A 12,196-nucleotide genomic window follows, 5' to 3' on the forward strand; every position below is an offset into this window, starting at 1 on the left:
GACTCTCTGGCTATGGGAAAAGCTGCCAAGCTGCTGCAACAGGGAGGTTGAAATAAAAAGGAGACGGAATGGAGACGTTGTTGAGGAAACAAATGGGCAGCAGGGAGGGATTGGACTCAGCTTCTGCTGACTCTGAACTGAGACAAGGGGCAAACTTGCAAGGTGAAGCTATGCAGAGAGGTATAACGTTAGCTGTTTCTACCTGGGATGTTCATCATCCAATTTAATGAGAACAGAAATACACAGCAAACCATTGGTTGTGGGTCCTCCTCCTAACTCCCACAGTGTATAGCCCTGAACTCTCTCTGCATTAGACTTGCAGCCGGTTAATGCTGCTCTCACTGCTATTTCTTTATACAGAGCAGCATCTGGGAGAGCCTGCCCTGATCAGGCGTTTTCAAACACCAGGCCCGCTTTCTTTGATCATCTCTCCCCCTCGAATTATAGTTACAAGGTCTTAGGCCTTCTTCGGTCTTTAGATTTATACTCCAATTTACACCACAGTGTAAACATACACAGGGAGCAGCTAAGCTTCTTGCTCTCAAACTGATGTGACATTATGCTTGCCTCAACCGAGATTGTCCTAGGTGCTATACATATACATAGCAACCGACAGTCCCTGCCTTGCAGGTTTACAACTAAATATTATCTCCTGTCTTCATTCTCTCTCTTACTCCCTCCCTTACAAAATTTCCACATCCGCTGGTGATCAGAACTATGATCTCGCTCCAAATTTCCTCCAGTAGACCCCCGTGAAATCCATCAGCATTGGAGACCTGCCTTCCTCCATCAACCAATCTACTTTTAGACCACAGAAGAGAATACTGGTGCCAGGAACTAGCATGTATACTCTCCATCTCATCCCTTGGCTCTTTGACATACTGAGTTACTAGATAGATGTGCATCCCTTATACCTAGAAACAACAAAAATATTCAGAAACAAATCCAGGACTGTCTAGCCTACTATCACTGCAGTGGAGAAAGGATTTTGCAGTCAGCAAAGGTCTCTCAATGAGATTAGAAACATAATCTGGTTTGTCCATCTCCAGCTTCAATGTCTTCTCAGGAGACTTCTCATTATGTAGTTAGAGTGCATTATAAACGGGCTCCTCTTGCCCCTAGAGAGAATGCCCTTCTCTGGGTTGAAATTGAGGTCACCTGCAAGCCAGCACAAGTTTTCGATGCAATCGCTTGGGCTCCATAGGGTCAATTTTCCTGTTAACGTAAGTGGGAGTCTCACAGCTAAACAACAGATCGTTGTTTATAAATAATTTAGCCCTGTGCCGTGCAGCTCATGAGTTAAACGAGGAGACTACATGTGCCAGTCACCTCAGTGTTCACAAGCACATCATCTTCCCTACCCAATAAGAGCAACAATAGGCTTAAATTCAGGCCAGGCCTAAGCAAGTGAAACTCCAGTGGAATCAAAGGAGTTGCACCAACTTCGAATGGATCTGAATTTGGGCCCAGTATAATTCTGCTCTCAGTTACAGTAGTGAAATCTCAATGAGATAGCACCAAGAACAAAATTGCATCCAGCACGTTTTAAGGATCCCTGGCTGCCCGGGGCTCATTACCGTATTCTTGCATATATTTCTGCATTAATTCAGACTTGTTTAGGGAAGTTCTGTGGAGATGCAATGCAAATGTAAAAGAACTGAGGTCCACAGCACAGGAAATAACCCTAACCCCGGGGTCATCAAGAGCAGCTCTGAGCAAACCCAGGATATTACTCACATATGAAGCCTGGAAACTAAACAGATTGATCTCCCACTAACTGTGTATATAAAAGCTCCCCTACAAAGCGCAGACACGTCTCATCTCTGTTGAAGCTGGTTTTGGGTTAACACACACACACACACACACACACACAGAGTTATAGCATGAATTATAGGCCTGCTTAGCAGTGAAGTTCTGAAGCATTAGAGAGACATCAATACCCTGCCTTTAGGTTATTGGTCCAACTGCTACATTGACCTTCAACCACCAATTCTTAGGTTATTCTAAACCCTGTCATGGAAGGAATCGCCCTCCCCCAGAGAGATCTCAGAGCTGCACAGAATGCCTTCTCTGCAGAATACTGCCAGCATGATCCAGAGGGGAGCCCTTGCGGAAAAACTTAAAGAAGCACCAGCCCAACAGGTCAAGGCGACACTTACTGGTTTGGACCTTGAGCGTGTAAGGGTTTTTCTGCTGGATGGTGTGGGTGAAGTGGAAGCGCGCGTTACAGCTGTAGTCAGTTTGGGCATCCTGCAGCATAACGTTGGAGAAGTATAAGTCGCCGTTCTGGCCCTGGGAGACGCGCTTGTCTTGGTGGATTGGCTCCATGGCTGAGAGAGAGAAAACAGGAATTCAAAACAAAAGCCACTGCACTGCTGGACGTCTTAACATCTGCCTTCAAACAACTGGTGCGTCTTCTGGCAAAGCATCTGGAGGGGGCAGCAAATGCATAATTGAGGCAGAGTCATCCAAGTCCAACAAGAGCTGATGAGTACAAACCAGTTCTTGTAATTAGTGGCGTGAAACACTCCATGAAGGAAACAAAATATGAATATTGAGGCTGCCATGCCCCTCATAGACTTTAGAGCAATACACAGCCCCCCTGGCTGGCTGGAAGGGATTCTGTTTGATTATAAGAATTCACTGATTTCCAATGGAACCAATGACGTGGGATGGGAGGGATTTTAAAGAGCTAGCTCCATGTACGAGCAAGGCACTTCCTATCGTTGTAAAAAGTGATTTGCCCCGTAGCTTTGTTTTCAAGCTGCTGCCATCCCCATGCTTGGTTACAGCAGAGGCTCACCTTCTTGGGCCAAATCGCAGGCCCGCTACTCCATCCAGCAGCACGCACTGGCCCCTACACTCCCTTCACCCAGCTACCCCCAGAGCAACAGCTCCCCATCCTACCCTCACAGCACCGAACCCCTATGGTTTCATAGATTTTAAGGTCAGAAGAAACCATTGTCACCTAGTCAGACCTCCTGCATAACATCAGCCATGGGACTTCCCTGCTTCATGTCTAACAGGCTGTGATTGAAGTAGAACAGATCCTCTTGCAAAAACATCCTATCCCCCACCACTTTCAGTAAGTGATTCCAATGGTTAATTACCCACACTGTTAAAAACGTGCACCTTATTTCTAGTCTGAATTTGTCCAGCTTCAGCTCCCAGCCAATCCCTCCCCTCCTTTCCATTCCAACCTTTTTAAAACCTGTGAACCACAAAGTGGCTAAAAACTCATGCCATGATCTAACCCCCACAATTCCTGCCTGCAGAGGAGGGTGGGCTGGGACATGATTTTCTCACCAGTTTGTGGGTCACAGGACAAAACGAAACAAAAAATAGGACATTGAGAACACTTGGGCTATGCCAGAAAGCATCAGCTCCGCTGTAATTAAAACGGGGGCAGGGGGAGGTTGAAGTTCTGCATTAAAATACATATTGCGATCGGTCAAAAGATTTCCCTCACTGAAATGAACAGTTCAGGGAGCCCTGGCCACCCAACCACTGTCCCAACTTACAGCTGCTCATCCAGAAGATAACAGGAGGTGGCAGCCCAGGGGGTGGGTTGCATTTTAAAGTCAGTGGGGATCCTTCATCGATCTCTACGAGGTCCAAATGTTCCTTTGGCCACAAGGGAGACCCTGCAATCAGAAGATGTGAGAGACATAGCAGACATTGAGCTGAAGGGAATACACTGGGAGAGATTTGTTTTTTAAATCACATCGCCCTCTCCGAGGACCTGGCCTGGTTTCAGTGGAAAGGCCCTGATGCAATTTTATTTTTATACACACAGGTTTCTTGCAGGGTCCATGTGTTCCTGCTCCATAATGATATTTCACCCTCCGAAAACTACTTATATTGGAGGGTCTCTCAGTGTTGTACAAACATGACTAATGAATTAAGCTTCACGACAACATCCTCTGTACGGCGGGCGTTATTACCCCTATGTTACATATGGGGAAACTGGGGCATAGAGAGGCAAAGTGACTTGGGCATGGTCGCAGAGCAGGTTAGTGGCATAGAAGGGAAGAGTCTCCTGATTCTCTGTTCCGCTTCCTAGCCAGCAGACTATGTGGCCTCCTCTAGCAGCTGAGATTGCGATCTACTGTGATCAGCTACAATTGTTGTTTGTGTGTCTGATGCGCCCAGATGCCACAGTGGCAGGTCCATTAGAAGTTACACAGGATACAGTTATTGTAGTTGGGTTGTTGGATACAGGAGTGGGAGGGAAGGAAAAGAAGATCAGCCTATCAGCCAATGCAGGTAATGGGTATTTTATCACCACTATACATCTCTAGTCTGTTTGCAAGGCTGAATTAATAAAATGAAACAGATACACATACCACCAGATGTGAAGCCAGATGTGGCATTTGCGTGGCAAATATTTCCTTCCCAGCTTCTGCAAACCCTATGTCATGCAAACATTTTTTTAACCCAAACCAGAGCCACTCAACTACCTGAGGTTATAGACTGCCTGGCTCAGTCTTGAGAGAGGAGCGACAAGTTTGCATTACTCACTGGAAACCTGCAGGAGGATTTTGCTGGAGAGCGCTGTCCCGTACTCGTTTCGAGCAGAGCACTGGTATTCCCCCTCATAATCCTCTGGCCTTCCACCGCCACGGAAGTCGATGACCAGTGTCCCCGACCTGCGCTGCATCGAGACCTTCGGGTCCTTGGCCACGTTGAAGAACTTCCCATTCCGTGTCCAAGAAAAACTGCCAACATTGGACATTGCATGTATTATGACAGGTTTCAGAGAAACAGCCGTGTTAGTCTGTATTCGCAAAAAGAAAAGGAGTACTTGTGGCACCTTAGAGACTAACCAATTTATTTGAGCATGAGCTTTCGTGAGCTACAGCTCACTTCATCAGATGCACACGGTATGCATCTGATGAAGTGAGCTGTAGCTCACGAAAGCTCATGCTCAAATAAATTGGTTAGTCTCTAAGGTGCCACAAGTACTCCTTTTCTTTTTGCATGTATTATGTAACCATGTGCCATGACCACATAGGAAGAGTCTTACTAGCTACAATACAGTTACATTTAATGTATGACCCATTAACTTTCCTATCTAATAAGAGACACGACATGGAGTTGGTTGCTCTTCCACAGAGTGTGCCAGGCTTTTGCCCCTTGTGTATTCCCACATTAAATCTATTTGGGTATTTATATGGCCCTTGTCACCATAGGGTCTAAATTCCATAGCTAAGTTCTGTACTGTGGAAGGTAAGGAGCCCAATTCTCTGCTGGTACAATGGAGCTATGCCAATTTACACCAGTGGAGAGTTTGGCCCGAGGTACCCAGAAAGACTCACTGTTGTCCAGTGCAAGAATGTCTTTAGATCTGGTTCCCCTTTTTGCTGACATCAGTAAACTTTTCCGCATCTCAAAAATAGCAGGACCTCAAGGTCATGAGAACTTTAAAATGCACTCACGTAGGAATGGGGTTCCCTTTGGCTTCACATTCAATGAAGATGTTATCCCTTGGGTCTACAATATAGTCCTTCACAGACTGCTCTGTAATCGTGGGAGGTTGAGACACTGCAAAGGACACAGAAAGAATGAGGAGAAACCCTTTACTCATCATCCTGCAATGGAATCCTCCTGGGAATTGAGACTTCCCCTGTGGGAAGTCACTGTTTTTATTCATTATCTTTGAAATTGCAGGGGTCAGTAGAAGGACCCTTCAAAACGTAAGAGCCGCATATTTCTCATCTAAGTGACTCAAGCTCCCTGGTCAAGCAGTTCCCTGCCACCAGCAGGCCATCTGATGTGAACTAAAAATTTAAAAAAATAAAATAATCATCTCTTTATGAAAGAGACTGAACATGAAAGCAAAACTCAGCTAAGAGCTTTCAAAGACAGAACACAAACGTACGTGTTTTACCTAAAAGTTCCTGCAAGGAACAATCAAGGTAGCACACATTCAAGACAATGGTTTGAAAACTTCCATGTTTAGCCAGAGATAGTTCTAGATTGGTATCTAGGAGTTAATGGTTTGGAAAGACTAAAGAATATACCAATGACAAGTTTAAGGTCAGGTTCTGAACCATTATTCTATATTTAACATCAGTGTAGCTCCAGAGACTTCAACAGACTTATCCCTGATTTGCACCAGGATAACTGGGGATCAGACTCTGAACCCTAGCCTCTTACCCCAGCCATTGGAAATAGCTTAAAGAGGAGATACATGTTCATTACTAATTTGGTATATGAAATTGATCTGACATGCATGTTCATTATTTAGTAGGGTCGGCAAAACAGATGCAGTTCTCCTCCAAAACAGACTTTTAGCAATAACAATTCTCCAGAGAGTTAGTGTTTGTGTTGCAAGATTAAGGTTTTGCTGGGACATGATAGCCGCTTTATTAGAAGTGAAATCTCCTTAGAGCAGTGGTTCTCAAACATTCCCACAACATGATCCCCAAATTATGGATTACAATTTCCCCCCAATCAAAGGTCCACTTCCCTCACAAAAGGCTCCAACTCAAGGTTAGCTTCCCTCTCTCCCCCCTGCAGAACATTTCTGAATCCATCTTCTCTTTGCTGCTATTCCCTGTAGCAGATCATCTTGCAGGGGACATTTTGAGCACATCTGTTTCGTTAGTGTCCTCTCTGGTTCTGGTTAGGCTTATTTCCTGCCCGCACACCCCTTATGTACAGAAAAGGAATTGACATGGGGCTAATTAAGCCCGGACACTTCTTAATCTGGGTTCCAGTGTCAGATGTAGTCTAGGGGGCAGTGAATCTAAGGCAGGATGTAGGACAGAATACAGCAGAGTCCCTATCCCCTTCCCCTCAGCTAACACCACAACCTGGCTTCTTACCTTCCCATTCCTCTCTAAAGGTGCCAAAGGAGGGGGAAGAGCCAGGCTGCTTCGGAGCGGAGATACATGCTCATCTCTGAGCTACGCAATGAGACACGGGCAATTCTAATGTTGCCCTTACAGAAGATCTGTTCCCCACAACCCAGAGTTCATGCCCTCTGCGCACACAGCAATTCAAAGGAGACGCTGTGCACGCCAGGAGAACGGGTCTTCAGGCAGTTTTCAAATTCAAAGGCACCAACTGCCCACTGCTGAAGGGGAAAGAGTAGAGCTACGCTGGACAGGAAGGGGGAAGGTAGGGAGTTAGGTTGGAAGCAGACAAATGGTGGTAGGAGGATGGTGAAAAGAAAGTGAGAATCTCATTGCAGGATAAAATTGGAAAGGAGTCCTTATAAACCACCATTAAAAAGGATAACCTCTCTGAAGCTCTCCACCTACAGTTTGAGAACCGCTGCCTCGGAAGCTGGTCTGCTGTGTCTAGCTGTGGCCCATATTTGCAGCTCTGACCTACATTGAGAATCCACTCCTTTGCAAGAGCCATTAGAAGTATCTGCAAATTAGGGCATCAGGTTCCAGTCATGTACTGGCCCCGATTTAAAATTAGGAGCCAGACTCTGATCTAGTGTAAATCCAGAGTAACTCTTGTTAGAGTCAACGGACTTATGTTGGCATAATGCAGATCAGAATATAGTCCTAGGATGGGGCCCTTTTAGAGGCAGCACTGGTTTAGAATTGTTCAACCATTTCCAGATGTCTCAGTCAACTGGCCAACGTTCAGATGCAGTGGATCAGACAGTCTGAGGAGGCAGGGGTGTGGCCAGACTCCCCAAGCTCCAAGGAACAGCTCATGCTCTTAAAATCTCAATCTTGCAACAGATTCTGCTTTAGTGGATTCTGTTCCTGCCTCGCCATCACAAACCATTCAAATTGCTCATGCTGCAACCCCATGCATTTTGTGCCAGGCAACAACCTCTGCTTCCCACCAGTGGGACTAATGTACAAAAAACAAGTCAGGGTAGGACTTACATTCACTCTGAATATTTGCTGTTAGTTCCAAAGTGTAAGCATTATAAAAAAAAAGAAACAAAAAAAGGTTAATTGAAAAATAATCCAACAGATTACGTACACAACATGGCTATCGTAGGGACTACAAATATATCAATATCCAAACATGGCCACTTTAGAGTAAACAAAGCAATTGCCTTCTAGCCCACTTACCTTCATTTAAACATGGGAAAATCCCTCCATCAAAAACATGAGTCTTTCATATTCACAATGAGAATTACATGTTCACAATGAGAATTACGTGTCCCAGGCCACTTCCCTCCAACCTGCCTTTTAAAAACTGCCCGTGTGAAGTTAGTGAGGTTGAATGGTGACAGATCGGCAGCTCTGGAGACGGATGGGCCATCCTTATTCCTGAGATCAGTACAGAATGCACACTGCCAGAGCAAACGTCTCATCCCACTGCCACCAATATGCCCCATCCCAGAGTTGGATGGATCGCCTTCAAGGATAAGAAAGCAGTTCAGTCTCTCTGGGCAAATTCCGTCCTTGGCCTTGACTGCTGCGACTGCCAACAAGGGGCCACAGGTGCCGACCGTGGGGGTGGTGGTTGGTTAGAGAGATGCTTTTCCGCTAGGCACTACACTGCAAACCAATGACCGCCCATCAGGATACTTATCGGATAGTGGTAACTTGTGATCCCTAACCTTGGGCTTGAACTGGTGGCAAATTCAAAAGCCAGTTACTGAGCCCCTTATGCCAGCCCTCCAGGCAATCAAGTAGCTGATGTGGGGTTTAATAAGTCTTGATTTGGCTAACTAAGTAAAAGCCCAAAGCAACCCAGGCACCTGTCAGATGTAGCATCTGACCAAGGGATCATAAGGCATCTTAATTGCCATGGGAGACATCATGCCTAATGTACCTGCCTCCCCACAACCCTGCATCAGGGTCTGCCTCCAGGCACCAGTGTTTATTTCCAGAGCTGAACCATGAAAGGCCTGTCAAGCTCTTCATTTAGCTGTTTAAACAGATACTGGTAGCAGCTGGCTCTCTGCCAAGACCTGATGGACCACCGGGGCAGGGTGAAAGGGGACAAGGAGGCAGTTCCGTTGCCTGGTTGTAAGAGCTGAACCAGAAGCTTTCCCAATGTAAAGAGAAAGCTGAACACAGCAAATGGGGAACAAACCGCTGACTGGCCAACCAAGCATATGGAAGATACTGATTCCAAGCTGGAGGAAATGAGTGTTAGCACAATGGTCCATGGTAGGGTGACCACATGTCCTGAATTTATAGGGACAGTCCTGATATTTTGGGGCTTTTTCTAATATAGGCACCTAATTACAGCCCCCACGCCAATTTTTCACACTTGCTATCTGGTCACCCTAGTCCACAGACAACTTCCCTTCCTCCCCATGGTGCATCACTGTTGTGCTGAGATGTGACACGTGCACTGTCCACACATCATAGCGGGAAGCTCCAGCTCCATATTCAGCAATGCCTGCACAAGACTTTGGTCTCAGTGAGCAAGAGTCGATAGAAGAAGGGAGCAGAAGGGTCTAGGAAAGTTTTTGTTTAGAAAAAAAAGTGGAAGAAAAATAATCCAAGCTACTCAATAGCAGGGAGACTTTTCCTTGTGATACACATGTTTTCAGATATGTTTGTAGAGCACCTAGCACGAAGAGGCACTGAACCCAGACTGACCTCTGGATACTACTGTAACAGAAGGTGAGAACCACACGGTTAATTTTAGAGGGACCTAGTTAGGCTTTTAAGGAGAGTCACTGATTTATTTGGATTTTTAATGGTCTTGTTTTAGTTGCTTATCGTAACTTGTTATATTTCTTTACAAATTTTATTGAAAGCAATAAGCAGGTAAAAATAAAACAATATTAAGGCTAAACTATTATACTTTGTGTTAATGAAGGGTTAAACAATACAATTCTATTAACATTATAAGGTTAGAATTCATTTAAACTAAAGACAAGTATTATTCCAATATATGCTATGTCTTTTCCAACAAATAAAAATTAACATTGTCTATAATACAAAAACAAAATTGGTTTAAGAAAATTTGGAGGGGTGAGAAGAAGAGGTGCAAAAAACCATATTTTAAATTATAGAGCTATAGTTTGGTAGCGTTAAGACCCTTCAAGTGCCACAGTGGTTTATTAATTGACTGCATGAGCTATGCATTATTGAATGGTTCACCCCAGGATCTCTAAATGCAGTAACGGAACTATTCTAATGCAGCTATATAACAAAAGACATAAACTTTCCTCTTTATAGTGCTTTGAATCTTCAAACCCCACTAATCTGTGTTTACAACACTCATCACACAGTAAGAGTATTATCCCCGAAATTACAGATGGGGAAACTGAGGCAGAGGGGGCAGTGACTTGCCCAAAGTCACAGCGAGTCAGTAATAGAGTTGGGAAAAGAACAGTCTCCTGACTCCTAGTCTGCTGATCTAACCACTAGCAAGCACTGCCTCCCTATTGCTATAAAGGCTGAAGAGTGAAATACTTTAACTCTCCACGACTCCCTTTGCACCTTCTTAAACTTGACTGCAATCTATGCTCAAGCTGGACACGCAACCCACTAGCAGTTGTGTTTGCAAGCTCTTTGAGAGGGAGTTTCCCAGTTAAAGAGGCAGTGTCCCCATTTATGGAGATTTGCTACAATCCATGCACCTGTGGAAAGAGCTTATCCCCATGAAGGAGGGAAGTCCTGTGCAGTTTGTAATACACAGGGAATAAAGCTCATCTGCTGAGACAGCTTGCGATTTGCACACTTATCAGGGCCCAGCACAACCCAGGAACAGCTGTGGCTATTTATGCGCCACCTGCTCGACTTAGTAAAACCTGTAACCTTTCAGGTTCAAGATGGGAGTGATGAATTAATTAGTTAAATCTTGGAGCTCAACAATGGGAAGCCACAAAAGGGCTAGCGAGACCTGATCACTGACTGGGTTAAAAGTGAGATTAAAACGCCAACTCCCCAGCAGCTCTAAACGTTTCGTCAGAAGGAGAATGCAGCTCACATTTGACGCTGTCAAAGAGTTAAATGAAACTATTTGAAATGGACTCAGCTGGGTGGGACAGATGTTGGCAAGACCTTTAACTCCTGCATTGATTTGGGACGCCTCACTTTTGGATTTCATCCCACCACAAGTCACTGTGGCGAAGTCCAACAATGCTTTGAAGTTCCCTACATTGCGCAGAGTTCATTTGAATTTCCTCAAAAGAGGATAAATTAGGCAAAGACAGGCACACCCTGCCCTGGAGCCTGGCTTCCCCTTTGTTTTCTCATCTGGCTACATGCAGTCTCACAAAGGTCCTGTCTGAATGGTGGTTATGGTAGTAAAATATGGTTGTTGGTTTCAAACTCTGGTTTCAAACAAAGCATGGACAGGGTCAGAAAGGGAAATGCTGTCCCTCAAGAGTAGGGGCAGCCAGTGGGGTACCATTGGCTCTTTTCCTTGCTCTGCCAGAGGCACATGGGCAAGGCACCTAGGGACCATCTACACTAGCAAAACCATCATATCAGTGGGGTTGGAGAAGGGCCTGGTGTTATAATTTATTGTCCAAGGATACTTATGATAGATAACAGAGTTTGGCCCTGCCTGTATAGCTAGGACCAGAGTATATTAACAATCAGGGCAGTAAGCACAATTTGGCTATGTCTACACAGGCAAGATCAAACTGGCTTATGATACCATCCATAGTTTTGCTAGGCTAAATGGATCCTGTTCCCTATTCAACAAATGGCAACTCATTTTACTATCGATCTTAGGTATTTAAAGAGTGCCCGTCACCTTATTGAACGTAGCAGAGTAAAAAAATCATAAAAGTAAAACATGGCATTTAAAACTACCTCTGCTTCTGCACGTCTCACCAAGAGATGTCAATACTTTCCTTCCTCCCAGGCGGTGGTGTGAGGAACAAGCAATAGGCGCTTTAAGTTCCTTAGATGGGAGGTAGCCGAGAAACGGAAAGTAATATTCCACTGCACAAGCTATAAGCATTTCTCTCTACTTTTCTAGGGTCGCATTACACTTGACTAGGCAAAACGACTCCTTCCTCCATCCAAGGCACAAGGAACAGCAGCAGGAAGCTCTTTTAAAATCAATTACGTTTTGTCTGGCCATGCTGCTTCTCCTTCCGTTTCCGGGAGTTTACATTTCCAAAAGGGCTCTAAGTTCTTAACAAAGCCAGGCCTGATACGCGACACAATCAAACTGTGTGCGCAAAATACATTCTCACTGTTGGGAACAACAAAGTGCAGCGTGCTTGTTACACCACCACCAACTGCAGCTACACAGAGTTTTTCATCCCAGATCACTCTGAATTAGGCGGAGCAGG

The 12,196-nt window shown here is 45.0% G+C and overlaps 1 protein-coding gene across 21 annotated transcripts in view; it reads right to left on the reverse strand.

Moving 5' to 3' along the window:
* Positions 1 to 12,196, reverse strand: part of NFASC (neurofascin) — a 184,621-nt gene that overhangs the window by 90,523 nt on the left and 81,902 nt on the right. For 16 of the 21 annotated variants that reach the window (XR_012665721.1, XM_075122073.1, XM_075122076.1 and 13 more), the window contains 5 exons: positions 7,857 to 7,874; positions 5,439 to 5,544; positions 4,522 to 4,718; positions 3,522 to 3,644; positions 2,160 to 2,330 (listed from right to left, as the gene is read on the reverse strand). Coding sequence is in view for 20 of the 21 variants with exons in the window: in XM_075122073.1 (XP_074978174.1) it covers positions 2,160 to 2,330; positions 3,522 to 3,644; positions 4,522 to 4,718; positions 5,439 to 5,544; positions 7,857 to 7,874 (615 nt within the window). In the remaining variant the exon portion in view is untranslated. The remainder of the gene's footprint in view (positions 1 to 2,159; positions 2,331 to 3,521; positions 3,645 to 4,521; positions 4,719 to 5,438; positions 5,545 to 7,856; positions 7,875 to 12,196) is intronic. The other 5 variants (XM_075122082.1, XM_075122078.1, XM_048826981.2 and 2 more) reach the window with 1 other exon arrangement.

The sequence above is a fragment of the Caretta caretta genome, chromosome 21 (assembly GCF_965140235.1).
Source record: "Caretta caretta isolate rCarCar2 chromosome 21, rCarCar1.hap1, whole genome shotgun sequence".
Lineage (NCBI taxonomy): Eukaryota > Metazoa > Chordata > Testudines > Cheloniidae > Caretta > Caretta caretta.